Genomic DNA, 19,402 nt, shown 5'->3' on the forward strand with positions numbered 1-19,402 from the left:
GCCTAAAACCGTGAGTAAGACGTCGACACACAAAACTCACGAAAAGAACACAAAAGCCCAGGGGACGCCACCGCCAGCAGGCCATGGCTTAACCCGAAAAATAGGTGACCGATCATCGGCACCGAAAAAGGGCACGCATGTGTCTGAGTCATCCGACTCCAGTCGAGATACTGGCACACAGCAACCTCGACCTGAGACAGAGGGTCCGAGCAAGTTCGGCACCGAGAGGGCGGGACGCCGAAAGTAAAGAAAGTGTCGTCTGAGCCGAAAAAAGCTACCGAAAAGGTTTCCATTCCGAAACAACCAGCCTCGGAACCGAAATCGGGTTCCTACACAGAGGAACAAGGACTGTCCTCACAAATGCAAGGACATAAGTTCGGACAAGAACTAGTCAATGGAGCCAGACTACACTCAGAGAAGGCTCCACATCCAAAAGGACACAGGGAAGATAAGTACTCTTCCACCAATTAGGATGAAAAGAAGACTTGCCTTTCAAGAAAAGGACAAGCAGCCACAGGCAAAGGTGGCAAGACAAACAACTCTGCCACCGTCTCCACCACCATCAACCCACACATCACCGGTAGCCACTCCACCACTGATGCAATCCCCAACTCATACTGGAATGAGTCAGGATGATCCCGACGCATGGGATCTTTATGATGCGCCGGTGTCAGATAACAGCCCAGACTGTTACCCAGCGAGGCCGTCGCCACCTGAGGACAGTACAGCCTACACACAGGTGGTGTCAAGAGCAGCAGCATTTCATAATGTCACCTTGCACGCAGAACCTATTGAGGATGACTTTTTGTTTAACACACTGTCCTCCTCTCATAGCCAGTACCAAAGCTTACCTATGCTACCTGGAATGCTAAAACACTCAAAACAAGTGTTTCAGGAGCCCGTGAAGTGCAGGGCCATTACTCCAAGGGTGGAGAAAAAGTACAAGCCACCGCCAACAGACCCTGTATATAGTACGCAGCAATTAACACCAGACTCCGGTAGTAGGGGCAGCTCGCAAGAGAGCAAACTCTCACACCTCGGGAGACGCACCACCTCCAGACAAGGAGAGTCGCAAGTTCGACGCTGCAAGGAAAAGGGTTGCAGCACAAGCGGCCAACCAATGGTGCATTGCCAATTCGCAAGCACTGCTGGCAAGATATGACAGGGCTCATTGGGACGAAATGCAGCATTTCATTGAACACTTAACCAAAGAGTTCCAAAAAGGGCACAAGTGGCGGAGGAAGGACAAAGTATCTCAAATAATCAGATACGATCAGCAATGGATGCAGCAGATACAGCTGCCAGGACAGTAAATACAACAGTAACCATAAGGAGACACGCATGGTTGCGTACGTCAGGATTCAAGCCGGAAATGCAACAAGCCGTGCTGAATATGCCTTTTAACGGACAGCAGTTGTTTGGGCCGGAGGTGGACACTGCTATCGAAAAACTTAAAAAAGACACTGATACGGCCAAAGCCATGGGAGCACTCTACTCCCCACAAAGCAGAGACACATTTCGCAAAACACAGTTTAGAGGGGGGTTTCGAGGACAAACTACAGAACCCACAACCTCACAAACCAGGCCCACTTATCAGAGCCAGTATCAGCGGCGAAGTTTTCGGGGTCAATATAGAGGGGGACAATTCCAAAAGAGTAGAGGGAAGTACCAAAGTCTCAAAACTCCTCAAAACAAGCAGTGACTTCTACGTCACAAATCCCCAACACATAACACCTGTGGGGGGGGGAGACGAACCGAATTTTACAAACATTGGGAGGAAGTAACAACAGACATTTGGGTCCTAGCAATTATCCAGCATGGTTATTGCATAGAATTTCTCAAATTCCCTCCAAACGTCCCACCGAAAACACACAATATGTCAAAACAACACATGGACCTTCTAGGACTAGAGGTCCAAGCGCTGCTACAAAAAGGAGCAATAGAATTAGTACCAATTCAACAGAAAGGAACAGGAGTTTACTCTCTGTACTTTCTCATACCCAAAAAAGACAAGACTCTAAGACCTATATTAGATATCAGAACATTAAATACCTACATCAAATCGGATCACTTTCACATGGTGACATTACAGGACGTAATCCCTCTGCTCAAACAACGAGACTACGTGGCAACACTAGACCTAAAGGATGCATATTTCCATCTGCCAATACATCCTTCACACAGAAGGTACCTAAGATTTGTATTCCAAAGGGTACATTACCAATTCAAGGTGTTGCCATCGGAATAACAACTGCACCAAGAGTTTTTACAAAATGCCTGGCAGTAGTAGCTGCGCATATCAGAAGGCAGCAAATACATGTGTTTCCGTACCTGGACGATTGGTTAATCAAAACCAACACACTAGAACGGTGTTCACAACACACAAAGTACGTCATAGAAACCCTACACAAACTAGGTTTCTCAATCAACTACACAAAGTCACACCTTCAGCCGTGTCAGACACAGCAATACTTAGGGGCAACAATCGACAAAGCAAAAGCGGTTGCCACTCCAAGTCCACAAAGAGTACAAGCATTTCACAATGTAATACAGGTCATGTATCCAAACCAAAGAATACAAGTCAAAATAGTAATGAAACTCCTAGGCTTGATGTCCTCATTCATAGCCATTGTCCCAAACGCAAGGTTGCACATGCAGCCCTTACAACAGTGCCTAGCATCACAATGGTCACAGGCACAGGGTCAACTTCTAGATTTAGTGTTGATAGACCGCGAAACATACACCTCGCTTCAATGGTGGACCAATATAAATTTAAACCAAGGGCGGCCTTTTCAAGACCCAGTGCTTCAGTACGTAATAACTACAGATGCCTCCATGATAGGCTGGGGAGCACACCTCAATCAACACAGCATTCAGGGACAATGGGACTCTCGGCAAAAACAGTTTCACGTAAATCACTTAGAACTATTGGCAGTATTTCTAGCGTTAAAAGCATTTCAACCAATAATAAGCCACAAACACATTCTTGTCAAAACAGACAACATGACAACGATGTATTACCTAAACAAACAGGGAGGGACACACTCAACACGGTTGTGTCTCCTGACACAGAAAATATGGCATTGGGCGATACACAACCACATTCGCCTGATAGCACAGTTCATTCCAGGGATTCAGAATCAGTTAGCAGACAATCTCTCTCGGGATCACCAACAGATCCACGAATGGGAGATTCACCCCCAAGTACTACACACTTACTTCCAAAATTGGGGAACACCACAAATAGACCTGTTTGCAACAAAAGAAAACGCAAAATGTCGAAACTTCACATCCAGGTACCCACAAGATCAGTCTATGGGCAATGTGTTATGGATGAGTTGGTCAGGGATATTTGCATACGCTTTTCCCCCTCTCCCACTCCTTCCATATCTAGTAAAAAAGTTGAGTCAAAACAAACTCAAATTTATACTCATAGCACCAACTTGGGCAAGACAACCTTGGTACACAACACTACTAGACCTCTCAGTAGTGCCTCATATCAAACTACCAAACAGACCAGATCTGTTAACACAAACAACAGATCAGACACCCAAATCCAGCATTGCTGAATCTAGCAATTTGGCTCCTGAAGTCTTAGAGTTCTGACACTTAGACCTTACACAGGAATGTATGGAAGTCATAAAACAAGCTAAAAAAACAAACCACTAGACATTGCTATGCAAATAAGTGGAAAAGGTTTGTTTATTATTGCCATAATAATCAAATTCAACCCTTAGACGCATCTGCTAAAGACATCGTAAGCTACTTGCTACATTTGTAAAAGTCAAAACTAGCTTTTTCATCCATTAAGATACATCTTACCGCAATTTCAGCTTACCTGCAAATTTCCCACTCAACTTCACTATTTAGGTTCTCTTCCAGGGGATCCTCATCAATAGTCATAAACATTGAATATTCCCACCCTTGTGCGGGGACCCCGGAGCATATATAAAATATATACACATTATACATGTGTAACAAACAGTCATGCAGGCTATCATGTTAAAAACAGGCTAAAATGCTTTATTTCTATGAAGTTTTTTTTTTTTTTTTTTAAATACTACAATAGAGCATAAATAAGTACCCAAGCTCCTAAAACTAGGCTTGGGGAAGTAAGCAGTAGCAAACTCTAGTGAAAAAATAGAGAAAACTGCATTGAAAAACAATGAAGCATTCTTAGCCAATAGGCTGCATGTAGGTTAACACAGGAGAACCATAAAAACTTTGGCACTGTGCCTTTAAGACCCTGAGCACCTCCAGTATCCCACCATGCCTCAGGGGTGAAGGAAAGGTGACAGTTGGTTCACAGTTAGGTCAGTTCTTTTTTCCGGCTTCTTCTGAGAGGATCCTGGAGCATTGAGCTCTCAGTTTTTCTGAGTTTTCCTCAGAAAAATTCTTTAAAAAAAGCGTTTTTTCACTTTTCACTCGACAAGTAACATCTTTGTCTGAGCTAGGAAGGTTTTTTCTGACAGAAAAATGCCTTCTCTTTTTGTCAAATGCCCTGCTTGTGGGAAGAAGAAGGCCCAGTCAGATCCCCACTCTCTGTGCATAGTGTGCCTGCCTCAGAGTCACTGCCCTGACACTTGTAAGTTCTGTAAGAACATGTCTAGGAGGACTCTGAAAGACAGAGAGAAGATCCGACTTCATGGGCTTCAGGAGAGGAAAAGAACATCGTCCTCCTCACTCCCCAAGCATCCAGAAGGCCATTCTCAGGGGAGAATGGCCCGGTCGACATCGACAGGTAGGAAAATACCTGTTTGTTCACCGTCGACGTCGTCGCTACCACCGTCCCACCGGCATAGATCGCCGTCGACGGCGACACACCCGACGTCGAAGGGAACGGCGTCGAGGGAACATCAGAGCAGGGGCAGGTCTCCGTCGACGGCAGCCCGCCGATCGACGTCGAGCCATCGCCGGCATGTCCGGTCACCGCCAAAGGCTGTGCGCCCCCGACGTCAGGACACACGACGTCGAGATCTCCACGACGGCACGAGAAACATCCGCCGTCAACCTCCCATCGCTCCACGTCGAGGCACACGACGGCGAGCAGGTCGAGGTCCAAGGAACGCCGTTCGACGTCAAGGCACTCAACGTCGAGGAAATCAACGTCGAGGCAGGACCAACCGACTGGGCATCCTTCGACGTCGAAACAGCCATCGACGTCGACGCAGGTTTTACCTGTCCAACAGGGAGCAGAACATCGCCCCTCACCAGACAAGGCTCAGTCTCCAGTGGTCTCCATACCGAGCGACTCTTCTCGGTCAAGAGCATCTCCTGGGCATGTCTCGCCCATCAACCTATCTCCGAGATGGCTGGAGAGCCTCAACAGACCAGCGGCCTCCCCAGATTCGCTATATTCGCGAATGTATTCACCCACTGCCTCCCCGCCAAGAACGCCATCGCCGACAGCCGGGGCAGAACGGGCTCGTTCAGCTCCTCAACAGCCGACCGCGAGGCCTAGACGCTCGGCTTCAGCGTCCCGCAGCAGATCTCGCTCTCAACGGAGATCCAGGTCGCGCTGAAGAAGATCACCCTCTTGGTCTTCATCAGGTTCTTCTGTCAGGCGTTACTCACCTACTCTTACAGATTCACCACCTGCTAGAGTCTCACCAGTGGATGACATAACCACTTTCAACGAGGTGTTGCTAAGAGGAGCGCAGAAACTCAATATAGAGGTTCCCGAACCGTCTACCTCCTCATCAATCATCTTTGAGACGCTACAACAGAGATCAGCGTCGAAAAAGTTGCTGCCTCTAGTGCCTGGTTTGTTGCAGCCGACCATGGACACTTTTCTGGCCCCAGCCTCGCTTAAGTCTGCCCCGGCTCGGATTCTTAAAAAGTACAAGGCTCCAGAGCAAGACCCTTTATTCCTTAGGAAGGATCCGCCACCAGACTCAGTGATCATAGCTGCCGCCCGAAAGACCCACTCGGTGGCATCTTCATCCACGGTACCCCCGGATAAAGAGAGCAGGCATTTAGACTCTCTGGGAAGAAAGATGTGCGGGACAGCGGCTTCAGCAAAGAAGGTCTCTAGTGCGTCTGCGCTCCTGGGCAGGTACGATCGTTCTCTGTGGGATTCCCTCAGTAGATTTACAGAAAAACTGCCCAGAGAAGACAGGCAAGATTTCCAAGAGATTCTACAGGAAGGATGCCTGGTATCTAACCACGTTATCAGCGCGGCAGCGGATGGGGCGGATTTGGCGGCTCATGGGTACGCACATGGTATCTGTGCGAGGAGATCTTCCTGGCTGAGGCTCACTGGCTTGAAACAGGAGGCACAACAACGTATCCTGAATCTCCCATTTGCCGGGAATTCTCTATTCGGTGCCCATGCAGACGAAGAGATGGCCCGCATGAAGACCGAGGTGGATACCATGAAGGCAGTAGGCCTCGAAAGAAGGAAAGATTTCAGGCGGAGGTACAGACCGTACGATAGACGCCCTTTCCAACAGAGGGTTCAAACCCCTCATTGGTCGCAAAGGTCTCAGCAACGACAGGGACGCCCTCTGTTTCAACGAAGAAACACAAGGGAGCGAGGGTCAAGTAGACCTCAACAGTCCACTCCAAAAGCACCCACTAAGCAATGAAGTCTCGCTTCCCTCGACACTGTACACCACTCCGGTGGGGGGAAGTATTATTGCTCATCTTCACGAGTGGCACTCTATCACAAGAGACAAATGGGTGCTCAATATTGTCGAACATGGCTATTCTCTCCTTTTCAAGCAGCCTCCACCACACTTGCCACCAACCAAACACAATTCGGCTCATCTCACCTTGCTACGCAAGGAGGCTCTCGCCCTCCTAAGAAAGAATGCCATAGAAAGGGTTCCACCTGCCCACAGAGGAAAGGGGGTCTACTCCCGTTACTTTCTAGTAGCAAAGAAGGGTCAAGAGGGCGTTTTCAGGCCAATCCTGGATCTAAGACTGCTGAACAAATACATAAGAAAGCAGAAGTTCAGAATGCTAGCGCTTCACCAAATTTTCCCTCAACTGCATCAGGGAGACTGGATGTGCTCCATCGACCTACAGGATGCGTATTTCCACATCCCAATAGCTCCAAAGCATCGAAAATTCCTGCGCTTTCGAATAGCGTTACAGCATTACCAGTTCAGGGTTCTACCCTTTGGCCTGAAATCTGCTCCAAGAGTTTTCTCGAAATGTATGGCAGTGGTGGCGGCACATCTACGAAGACAAAGGATATACATATATCCATACCTAGACGACTGGCTACTAAAGGCTTCTTCTCCGGAGCAGGCGAGAAGCCATCGGGACATTGTACTAGGAGTTTGCGAAGCTCTAGGTCTTCAGGTCAATTACCAGAAGTCAACCTTGACTCCAACGCAGAGTCTTCACTACCTAGGAGCTATCATAAACACAGAACTACAAAAAGTGTATCCTTCGGAGGAACGACTGTCCTCAATAAACATGAAGTGCCAGGACCTGTTGAGAGCCAGCGCACCTACGGCACGTCAGGTGACATCACTACTGGGCTCCATGGCATCGTGCATCTTTATTGTCCCAAATGCCAGACTCCACATGAGACCCCTCCAAGAGGCATTGGAGGCCAATTGGAGCCAAAGAACAGGTCGCTGGGAAGACACAATGCGGCTACCGGAGGTAGCACTGCAGTCATTGAGATGGTGGATGCACAGACCTCACCTGTCAGTGGGCGCTCCGTTTCACCAGGTACTTCCATCCGACACTCTGGTAACGGATGCGTCTCTTCAGGGATGGGGGGCTCATCTGGGTCCCTTTCAAGCGCAGGGTCTGTGGTCAGACAAGGAGAAGCAGTACCACATCAATCTGCTAGAACTCAGAGCGGTCCATCTGGCTCTCAAGTCTTTCACACCGCTAATTCAGGGGAAAACTCTATTGATACAGACAGACAATACAACCACGATGTATTACTTGAACAAGCAAGGGGGAACGAGATCCCTACCCCTTTCACGAGAGTCCCAAGCGATATGGCATTGGCTCCTGGCCAGAGGAATGTCAATCACAGCAGTTCACCTGCCAGGTCAGCAGAACGTAGAAGCAGACTTTCTAAGCAGACACCTGGAGGACGTTCACGATTGGGTCCTGCACGACGAAGTCGCAGAATACATCTTCGCGCAATGGGGTCGGCCTCAACTGGACCTCTTCGCAGACGATGTAAACAGGAAATGCCCAGACTTCGCATCCAGGTTCTACCGTCCAGGATCTCGAGGGAATGCCCTGTTGATCGACTGGTCAGGGACATTTCTTTACGCTTTTCCTCCGATTCCCCTCATTCCGGCAGTGATCAGCAAACTTTACGGATCCAGGACCAGAATGATTCTTATAGCACCACAATGGCCTCGGCAATTGTGGTACACGGATCTCCTCAACCTGTCGGAAAAACCTCACAGGAGGCTGCCGTGCAGACCGGATCTTCTGAGCAGAATGGAGGGCAGGATTCTGCATCCCAACCTACCCTCTCTGAGCTTAACAGCATGGCTCCTGAATTCCTGCAGTATGGGCACCTAGGACTCTCGCAGGAGTGCATGAACATCTTGAAAGAGTCCAAACGGCCTTCCACGCGGCGTTCCTACGCTTTTAAGTGGAAGAGATTCTACATATGGTGCTGTCAGCAAGGCCATAATCCCATACGGGCGCAGGAGGACGTCATACTGTCCTATTTGCTTCACCTAGCGAAATCCGGTCTGCAGGTATCATCTATTAAGGTACATTTGTCTGCTATTACTGCCTATCGCAAGTCACCTTCTCAGGAATCCTTCTTTACGAAACCTGTAGTCAAGGATTTCTTAGAAGGTTTGAAGAAAGTTTTTCCGCCAATTCGGAGGCCTTCTCCTCCGTGGGAACTGAACATAGTCCTAGCAAAACTTATGGGCCCTCCTTTCGAGCCTATCCATAAGGCCTCCTTACAACACCTTACGTGGAAAACGGCTTTTCTGGTGGCCATTACTTCAGCGAGGAGGGTCAGTGAGATCCAGGCCTTGTCTGCAAAAGAACCGTACACGGTTTTTCATGACAATAGAGTAGTTCTACGAACTCACCCATCTTTCCTTCCGAAGGTGGTGTCAGAATTCCATATTAATCAGACCATAACTTTACTGACGTTCTTTCCCAATCCGGAAACTCCGGCTGAGAAAGCATTGCACTCATTAGACTTGAAAAGAGTGCTGAAATTTTATCTGGACAAGACAAAATCGATTAGACACTCTAACCACTTGTTTGTGAACTATGGTCATTTAAGGACAGGAGAAGCAGCATCTAAGCGAACAATATCAAGATGGATAGTCTCTTGTATTGTTAATACTTACCAGCTAGCTAATAGACAATTGCTGGCGCGGCCTAGAGCGCATTCCACAAGGGGAAAAGCGGCTACTGCTGCTCTCCTTAACAATGTTCCTATATCTGAGATTTGTAAGGCTGCTACATGGAAGTCTGTCCATACTTTTACAAGACATTATTGTTTAGACTCAGATGCAAGAGCGGATGCCCAAGTGGGGCAGGCCTCTCTAAGGAATTTATTTGCGTAAGACATGTCTATTCCTGCACTTCTATCGGACAGTCCGCTAGGTTTAGGGATGGGCTTGCTAATCTATTCAATGTTTATGACTATTGATGAGGATCCCCTGGAAGAGAAGGATAAGTTACTTACCTGTAAATCCTAGTTCTCTTCCAGGGGTATCCTCATCAAAGTCATAAACAACCCACCCTCCTCCCCGGACTCACGTCTACTGGAAGTGCAGGACAGACAGTATTTTGATTCAATTATACAAATTGTCACCGTAAAAAGAACTGACCTAACTGTGAACCAACTGTCACCTTTCCTTCACCCCTGAGGCATGGTGGGATACTGGAGGTGCTCAGGGTCTTAAAGGCACAGTGCCAAAGTTTTTATGGTTCTCCTGTGTTAACCTACATGCAGCCTATTGGCTAAGAATGCTTCATTGTTTTTCAATGCAGTTTTCTCTATTTTTTCACTAGAGTTTGCTACTGCTTACTTCCCCAAGCCTAGTTTTAGGAGCTTGGGTACTTATTTATGCTCTATTGTAGTATTTAAAAAAAAAAAAAAAAAAAACTTAATAAATAAATAAATAATAAAGCATTTTAGCCTGTTTTTAACATGATAGCCTGCATGACTGTTTGTTACACATGTATAATGTGTATATATTTTATATATGCTCCGGGGTCCCCGCACAAGGGCGGGAATATTCAATGTTTATGACTTTGATGAGGATACCCCTGGAAGAGAACTAGGATTTACAGGTAAGTAACTTATCCATACCAGTCATAAAAGCCTTTATGGAAGGCCTAAAAAGAATTATACCACCAAGCTAACCACCAGTTCCTTCATGGAACCTCAACATTGTCTTAACACGACTCATGGGTCCACCTTTTGAGCCCATGCACTCATGTAAAATGCAATATTTAACATGGAAAGTTGCATTTCTAATTGCCATCACATCTCTAAGAAGAGTAAGTGAAATCCAAGCATTTACCATACAAGAACCATTTATTCAAATACACAAGCATGAAGTAGTTCTACGGACAAATCCAGAATTTTTACCAAAAGTCATATCACCGTTCCATTTGAATCAAACAGTAGAACTACCAGTGTTCTTCCCACAACCAGATTCTGTAGCTGAGAGAGCACTACATACATTAGACATCAAAAGAGCGTTAATGTACTACATTGACAGAACAAAACAAATTCGGAAAACAAAACAATTATTTGTTGCTTTCCAAAAACCTCATTCAGGAAATCCAATTTCCAAACAAGGCATTGGTAGATGGATAGTTAAATGCATTCAAACCTGTTATCTCAAAGCAAAGAGACAACTGCCTATTACACCAAAGGCACACTCAACTAGAAAGAAGGGTGCACTGTGGCCTTTCTAGGAAACATTCCAATGACTGAGATATGTAAGGCAGCCACATGGTTTACACCTCATACGTTTACCAAGCACTACTGCGTGGATGTGTTAACAGCACAACAAGCCACAGTAGGCCAGGCAGTACTACGAACTTTGTTTCAAACTACTTCAACTCCTACAGGCTGAACCACCGCTTTTGGGGAGATAACTGCTTACTAGTCTATGCAAAGCATGTGTATCTGCAGCTACACATGCCATCGAACAGAAAATGTCACTTACCCAGTGTACATCTGTTCGTGGCATGAGACGCTGCAGATTCACATGCGCCCACCCGCCTCACCGGGAGCCTGTAGCCGTTTCGAAGTTGATCTTGAACATTTGTAAATTTGTAAATATATCACCTTAAACTACATTATGTACATACATGTTTACTCCATTGCATGGGCACTATTACTGTAATACACAACTCCTACCTCACCCTCTGCGGGGAAAACAATCTAAGATGGAGTCGACGCCCATGTGCAATGGAGCCGAAGGGGTAGGAGTCCCTCGATCTCGTGACTCGAAAAAACTTCTTCGAAGAAAAACAACTTGTAACACTCCGAGCCCAACACTAGATGGCGGGATGTGCAAAGCATGTGAATCTGCAGCGTCTCATGCCACGAACAGATGTACACTGGGTAAGTGACATTTTCCATATCTATCATAATCCAGTTTACAGATGACAAAGCAGGTTGTAGTGTAAATATTCAGTTGTAAATAAACCAGCCTGGAATACTAGCTAACACCGAAAATGAGTTATTCATGTTGAAGCCAAGATGTTTTATGGTTGAAACAGACTTGGGATAAGCACATAGTTTAACAGGACTTGTGGACCCCTGATAATAACCAGCACTTGCCCTTGTTAAAGTTAAACTTAAGCCACCTGCTCTCCATCCATTTCCAGATGTGCACCGTATTTTGCTAGAACCTCATAATGATCTCTAATAGGGCCTCTAAAATGACCACCTAGCCAAAAGAAAATATGACTGTCTCTATGCATGTGAATGTGGGAGGCTGTCAAGCTGGTAAAATAAGGAAGAGGCTTAATACAGATTTTTAAAAGACTCAGTGACTTTCAGAACCTTTGGAGTAACCCCCAAATGTTATGGTTATAGGTTGGAGTTAAGGCCTGGCATTGAGACTGCCTACAAAAACCACTGAAGATGAGTGCAGCATAATTTGTCTTTCCCCTCATTTCTGTAACATCCCTCTCCCCATACCTATCCAGCAGGGCGTGATGAACAACGTCAGTTGCCTATAAAAGAATCTGCTTTCAAGAGGTTGTCTGTTTCAGAGTAAGAATGCAGGTCTAAAGCTGGAAGGGTCCTTTTGGATGATGTCCATTTGAGAAAGAAAAATTATTGCCTGTTTTTTAAATAGTTGTGCACTGCTTGCTTGAGCATGGTCCACATGGAAAGCATACTTCATCATCCCAAAACAGCAGGTTAAAAATGAGCAAAAAATTGTCTAAATCCACATTGAGGGTGTTGTGAGGATGGAGGCGTTGGTTAGTTTACCACTTCAGCGGCCTCCATAATTATAAAATGCAAAGTAATATCTTAAACACCTTGTAAGGAAATGCCTCCTTGGCATGGTTGCCCCCTGACTTTTTGCCTTTGCTGATGCTATGTTTACAATTGAAAGTGTGCTGAGGCCTGCTAACCAGGCCCCAGCACCAGTGTTCTTTCCCTAACCTGTACTTTTGTATCCACAATTGGCAGACCCTGGCATCCAGATAAGTCCCTTGTAACTGGTACTTCTAGTACCAAGGGCCCTGATGCCAAGGAAGGTCTCTAAGGGCTGCAGCATGTCTTATGCCACCCTGGAGACCTCTCACTCAGCACAGACACACTGCTTGCCAGCTTGTGTGTGCTAGTGAGAACAAAACGAGTAAGTCGACATGGCACTCCCCTCAGGGTGCCATGCCAGCCTCTCACTGCCTATGCAAGTATAGGTCAGTCACCCCTCTAGCAGGCCTTACAGCCCTAAGGCAGGGTGCACTATACCATAGGTGAGGGTACCAGTGCATGAGCATGGTACCCCTACAGTGTCTAAACAAAACCTTAGACATTGTAAGTGCAGGGTAGCCATAAGAGTATATGGTCTGGGAGTTTGTCAAACACGAACTCCACAGCACCATAATGGCTACACTGAAAACTGGGAAGTTTGGTATCAAACTTCTCAGCACAATAAATGCACACTGATGCCAGTGTACATTTTATTGCAAAATACACCCCAGAGGGCACCTTAGAGGTGCCCCCTGAAACTTAACCGACTGTCTGTGTAGGCTGACTAGTTCCAGCAGCCTGCCACACTAGAGACATGTTGCTGGCCCCATGGGGAGAGTGCCTTTGTCACTCTGAGGCCAGTAACAAAGCCTGCACTGGGTGGAGATGCTAACACCTCCCCCAGGCAGGAGCTGTAACACCTGGCGGTGAGCCTCAAAGGCTCACCCCTTTGTCACAGCCCAGCAGGGCACTCCAGCTTAGTGGAGTTGCCCGCCCCCTCCGGCCACGGCCCCCACTTTTGGCGGCAAGGCTGGAGGGAACAAAGAAAGCAACAAGGAGGAGTCACTGGCCAGTCAGGACAGCCCCTAAGGTGTCCTGAGCTGAGGTGACTCTAACTTTTAGAAATCCTCCATCTTGCAGATGGAGGATTCACCCAATAGGATTAGGGATGTGACCCCCTCCCCTTGGGAGGAGGCACAAAGAGGGTGTACCCACCCTCAGGGCTAGTAGCCATTGGCTACTAACCCCCCAGACCTAAACACGCCCTTAAATTTAGTATTTAAGGGCTACCCTGAACCCTAGAAAATTAGATTCCTGCAACTACAAGAAGGACTGCCTAGCTGAAAACCCCTGCAGAGGAAGACCAGAAGACAACAACTGCCTTGGCTCCAGAAACTCACCGGCCTGTCTCCTGCCTTCCAAAGAACTCTGCTCCAGCGACGCCTTCCAAAGGGACCAGCGACCTCTGAATCCTCTGAGGACTGTCCTGCTTCGACGACGACAAGAAACTCCTGAGGACTGCGGACCTGCTCCAAAAAGACTGCAACTTTATCCAAAGGAGCAGCTTTAAAGACCCTGCAATCTCCCCGCAAGAAGCGTGAGACTTGCAACACTGCACCCGGCGACCCCGACTCGGCTGGTGGAGAACCAACACCTCAGGGAGGACCCCCGGACTACTCTACGACTGTGAGTACCAAAACCTGTCCCCCCTGAGCCCCCACAGCGCCGCCTGCAGAGGGAATCCCGAGGCTTCCCCTGACCGCGACTCTCTGAAACCTAAGTCCCGACGCCTGGAAAAGACCCTGCACCCGCAGCCCCCAGGACCTGAAGGACCGGACTTTCACTGCAGAAGTGACCCCCAGGAGTCCCTCTCCCTTGCCCAAGTGGAGGTTTCCCCGAGGAAGCCCCCCCTTGCCTGCCTGCAGCGCTGAAGAGATCCCTTGATCTCTCATTGACTTACATTGCGATCCCAACGCTTGTTCTAACACTGCACCCGGCCGCCCCCGCGCCGCTGAGGGTGAAATTTCTGTGTGGGCTTGTGTCCCCCCCGGTGCCCTACAAAACCCCCCTGGTCTGCCCTCCGAAGACGCGGGTACTTACCTGCAAGCAGACCGGAACCGGGGCACCCCCTTCTCTCCATTGAAGCCTATGCGTTTTGGGCACCACTTTGAACTCTGCACCTGACCGGCCCTGAGCTGCTGGTGTGGTGACTTTGGGGTTGCTCTGAACCCCCAACGGTGGGCTACCTTGGACCAAGAACTGAACCCTGTAAGTGTCTTACTTACCTGGTAAAACTAACAAACACTTACCTCCCCCAGGAACTGTGAAAATTGCACTAAGTGTCCACTTTTGAAATAGCTATTTGTGAATAACTTGAAAAGTATACATGTAATTGAAATGATTCAAAGTTCCTAATGTACTTACCTGCAATACCTTTCAAACAAGATATTACATGTTAAATTTGAACCTGTGGTTCTTAAAATAAACTAAGAAAAGATATTTTTCTATAACAAAACCTATTGGCTGGATTTGTCTCTGAGTGTGTGTACCTCATTTATTGTCTATGTGTATGTACAACAAATGCTTAACACTACTCCTTGGATAAGCCTACTGCTCGACCACACTACCACAAAATAGAGCATTAGTATTATCTATTTTTACCACTATTTTACCTCTAAGGGGAACCCTTGGACTCTGTGCATGCTATTCCTTACTTTGAAATAGCACATACAGAGCCAACTTCCTACACACCTGTTTATTTTCCACTTCTGTTTATCATTAATTAGCATTTGTAGTGCCTAATCTGTATTAGTATGGAATTGAATGTCGTTTGGTAGGAAGGGGATCTGACAACCTTGCTATTGTTATTAGTCCCTGGGACAGATTGGATACTAATGTTCTTGATGTTATGAACTAATCTTAATATTGTCTCTGTTTTGCAGCTGCTTGGTCTGCTGTTGATGGAAGAATAAACACCTCAGAAAATAGTTCTGCTTCGTTCCCTTCTCTCGCCATAAATCCAGTAGTTACTGGTAGGTTGGTAATTGTTTAAAATGAGATTACGTGCATGAATGATTTTTAACTTTGCAAACCTGGGATATCAGTTTTCCGAACTCCGTGCGCACCTGTCCACCCACTGCAAGCATAATAAGCTGCATTGCCAATTTAGCTGTAACGTATGGAGATGCAGGGAAAAGTCAGACAGCATTGACATTAACTTGTGGCAATACCTGCCTAGATAAACCATGTCCATCTCAATGACTCAGTAAAATCCAGTCATGAGAATGCTTAAAATGTGTGCCAGGAGAATATATTTACTTGAAATATATTTTCTGGGCTGCATTTGCTGAATAACCAAAAATAAATCCTGTTTTACTGAAGGACTAAAATTAAATAAAAACCGAAATATTAAGTAGATTTTTTGGGGAGGAACAAAACCTTTCAACTGTTTCACTCAAAAGTAGGAAACCGCATGAACATGATCTTGATCTGATAGACAGATTTTAGAGAGGCCGACTCTCCAAGCATTTGATATAGGCAGAGTAGCCCATCTTAGATGTGGAATTCCAATGTGCGAACAAGAAAAGCCAATTTACAACCTTACAAGAGCAAGTTGCTCAATAGGTATTGGGTTAGGACTGATGGACCAGCACAAACTCCAAGTTATCTTCATGATTAGTCACAAACACTGAATTTTTTCCACCCAAGCTCTGGATCCTGGAACATATTTTTACAAAAGTATGTTTAAACAGGATTTTTTTAATAGCCCAATTTTTTTCAATCAGAAGTATTTTATAACAGCATATGAATGGCTTTGTTGGCCATTTTTTGTCCATTTACTTTTAACAAATAAAATTGTAAAAAACTTATTTGTTAGAATAACCAAGTGATTAGAACACTTTCACAAATATTTTTTAGCAAAAGGATAAATGAAACCAGGGACAATGTAGCCTAATGCTGAAGCCTGAAAGGCAGGGAAAACACCCACTGCTTTCATGGAACCACCAGTATCAAAGCATGCTGTGTAGAGAGCAGTTGTCGGTTGTTTCTTTTTTTCTGGCTCCTGTTGATAAGATTCTGGATCACTGACCTTGAACTTTTTTTTTTCCTTTGGGGAACCTTTCTAAACCTTTCAAAACAGCTTCTCTTAATGTCTTTTGGGTCAGGCAACATGCCTTTTCTTTTTTCTGATTAGAAAAAATATTTTCACTTCATGAAATGCAATCTTTTGTGAAGTTTCCAAACTGTGCAACAAAGAAGGTCCCAACAAACCCTTATGCAATCTGTATTGTCTTTAGTCCCATTTCTCATTGTCCAGATTCCTTTTGAATTCTGTATGAAGATTGGAGACCTTTTGAAGAACAGAGACGATTCTGCATTGTGGACTTCAAGAAGACCAATACAGGCATGAAGTGGCAGCATCCAGAAGGCCTGAGGAAAGTAGAGAGGGTGTTCCTTTTATCTCCTGTACTTGCACTATTACTAAGGACCCCTGTTGGGGAGACAATATCCAAAAGAAAAAAACAACGCACCTGTTTGAAGTCTGTCTATTATGTCAAAGGTACTTGCCTTCAAGAAAGGGTCAACCGAAAACGCGAAGAATTCCTCCACAAGCCGATCTTTCCACATTTCTACTGAGTGGCTCTGCACAAAAAAGAGGGTTCCATGTATGGTAGTCTTAATAACTGTCCAGAGAGATCTCACCAGCAGCAACTTTATCTTTGGCTCAGCTCACTCTCCAATGCAACCTCTTCAGTTGGGCTACCTGCAACAGTGGTTTGCTCCTCACTCAGCCTATATTGTCTGCATCGTTTACAGCTGCTCTTCTGGCACTACATCTGGTTTTACTACTGCCTTCCACAGAGGCCCTCTGATGCGCGTCTGGAGTCTGAGGTTTTAAAGGAGGTCCAGAACTCTTACCGTGTTCTAGAACTCCTCGGTTAAGTAGAAATTGTCATTCATGTCAACATACACTATTACGTCATTACTTCAGACATCAAAGATCTTTGCATTGCTCTAGATCTTTGCATTTTTCTAGACTGTCTATCTCTGCATCGCAACTATTCTGTCGATTTTACTCGTCCATCCAGTAATACTATCCAGTCCTCTTCAACTCTTTGCCTGCAAGGGTTTTGCCTATAGATGTTATCACCTTCCATTACGTTTTCTTGACGAATGCTACTTAACGTAGTAACCCAACGACCTAGCCAAACACCTCAGTGATCTTTGAAAAACTGCACCATCAATCTTCTGCACACTCTTTGCTGCCTTTGATTCGGGAAGTTGTTCCTCACTCAAGCTTCAGCGAAGTTTGCTCTAGCGGGTTCACAGAAGTAGATGGCTCCTGAACAAGCTAATCTCTTCTTACATGCAAATTCTGCTTCTGATTCCGTTATAGTGACTGCTTTGCCATCCTCTTTGGTGCCTCCGGAAAGACAAGAAAATAGATGCGATTAATAGAAAATTCTGCGGAACATCAGTGACTGTCATGAAAGGAGCTAGTGACACTGCCCTGCTGAGTGGGTATGATGGGTCTCTGGGAATCTCTCCTGTGGGGTCAATAAAAGCTTCCCTGAGAAAACAGATAAGTTACTCCAATAAAGGTATTCGAGCTACTGCTTACTGAGCCACCCTTGGCTACCAGTCATGGTCTCTTTGTTGATCTTCTTGACTCCACCTTACTGTATTAAAATCACAGGGCTGTCCAGAGGCTTTTAAGCCTTCTCTTTTCTAGAACCACTGACTGCGGCTCATGAAGGTTGAGTTGGATACACTGAAGACAACTGGCCTTGAAAATTGCATCGGGTACAGGAATCATTCATGCAAGTTTTATGATAGATGTTACCAGCAGCAGAGGGTTCAAGACTATCAACGGCTGCAGCATTACCACCTGCACCATCCTCTTCAAAAATCCTTTCAAACTTGATAGACCACACAAGGAAGAGGCATCCAACAGCAGCTGCAGCAGGAATACCAGTCGAGCAGCGACCAATAGATGGAACCATCTGCAATCTAGTATAGTGGAAAATAATAACTGGCAGAAAGGTGTTGAATACGGTACATAATTGCTGTTTTGATGTTTTGGTCATCTGCTCCCTTCATCCAACCCTAGACAACATCCAATACCATCTAAAGTTGCTTTGATTGAATATGTCAGGGTATACTCCATTATAAAGCACATTTTCTTTCTTATGTGAACTACTATAATCAAAAAAATTTAAGATGATGGAAACCTTGACCTAGAAACATTATTCACTCTGTCCGCAACACATCCTTCATTGTTGATCATGGACCCATGGCTAAACTCACTGGTTCTGTTTTTGTGTTCGGATATATTGCACCTTCTATCTACAGATTCATTCACGCTTCTATATTTATCTTCAAGAATGTCGAAAGATAAACCAGAGGAGGGCATATCACACTCCTCATTGTCATTGCTTGTATAGCCAGGCAATTGCTTTTGAATACCAGGAAAACACCCTTCCTACAGTTTGACAATCCCATGAAGCCCCAACACTTACCTTTTTGGGTGATGACACCGCCTGTATTGATCTTAATTACTATAAGAGGTTTGGAATATTGGCTTTTTTTCTTAATCACACGCCTGCCTAAACAAATCCTTATGTAATCACCCAGAGCAAATCTAGATGGAGAGATCTTGTGCATGAAATCATACCTTTTCTTTGAGTTTACCTGTTTAGATCTGAAATTTGCCTTTATCTTATCAAGATTGTTTAGATAGGGCACAATCATTAGTATGAAACCTTGTTTTGAACTATCTTGGACGAGGTTTTGATGTGGATTGTCTGCTCTTCATCATCAATAAAGGTAACACTCCAGTAACAGAGTGAGGGGTAATTCTGTATGTCTACAGCAATGGTCTTAAAACGTTTTAATACCCCTTTCCCTCCCCCAGTGGAAAACATATATATCAGGGCCCCCCCCTCTGAATTTTTCACAATTATTGTATTCAGGTGGCAGTGTTTCAAT

At 45.7% G+C, this 19,402-nt stretch overlaps 1 protein-coding gene across 1 annotated transcript in view; it reads left to right on the forward strand.

Annotated features, from left to right (window-relative positions):
- MTDH (metadherin) overlaps positions 1-19,402 on the forward strand; it is a 282,822-nt gene that overhangs the window by 107,049 nt on the left and 156,371 nt on the right. The window contains exon 6 of the mRNA XM_069220519.1: positions 15,355-15,444. Within this exon, the coding sequence (XP_069076620.1) occupies positions 15,355-15,444 (90 nt within the window). The remainder of the gene's footprint in view (positions 1-15,354; positions 15,445-19,402) is intronic.

Source organism: Pleurodeles waltl, chromosome 2_2, assembly GCF_031143425.1.
Source record: "Pleurodeles waltl isolate 20211129_DDA chromosome 2_2, aPleWal1.hap1.20221129, whole genome shotgun sequence".
NCBI classification, from domain to species: Eukaryota; Metazoa; Chordata; class Amphibia; order Caudata; family Salamandridae; genus Pleurodeles; species Pleurodeles waltl.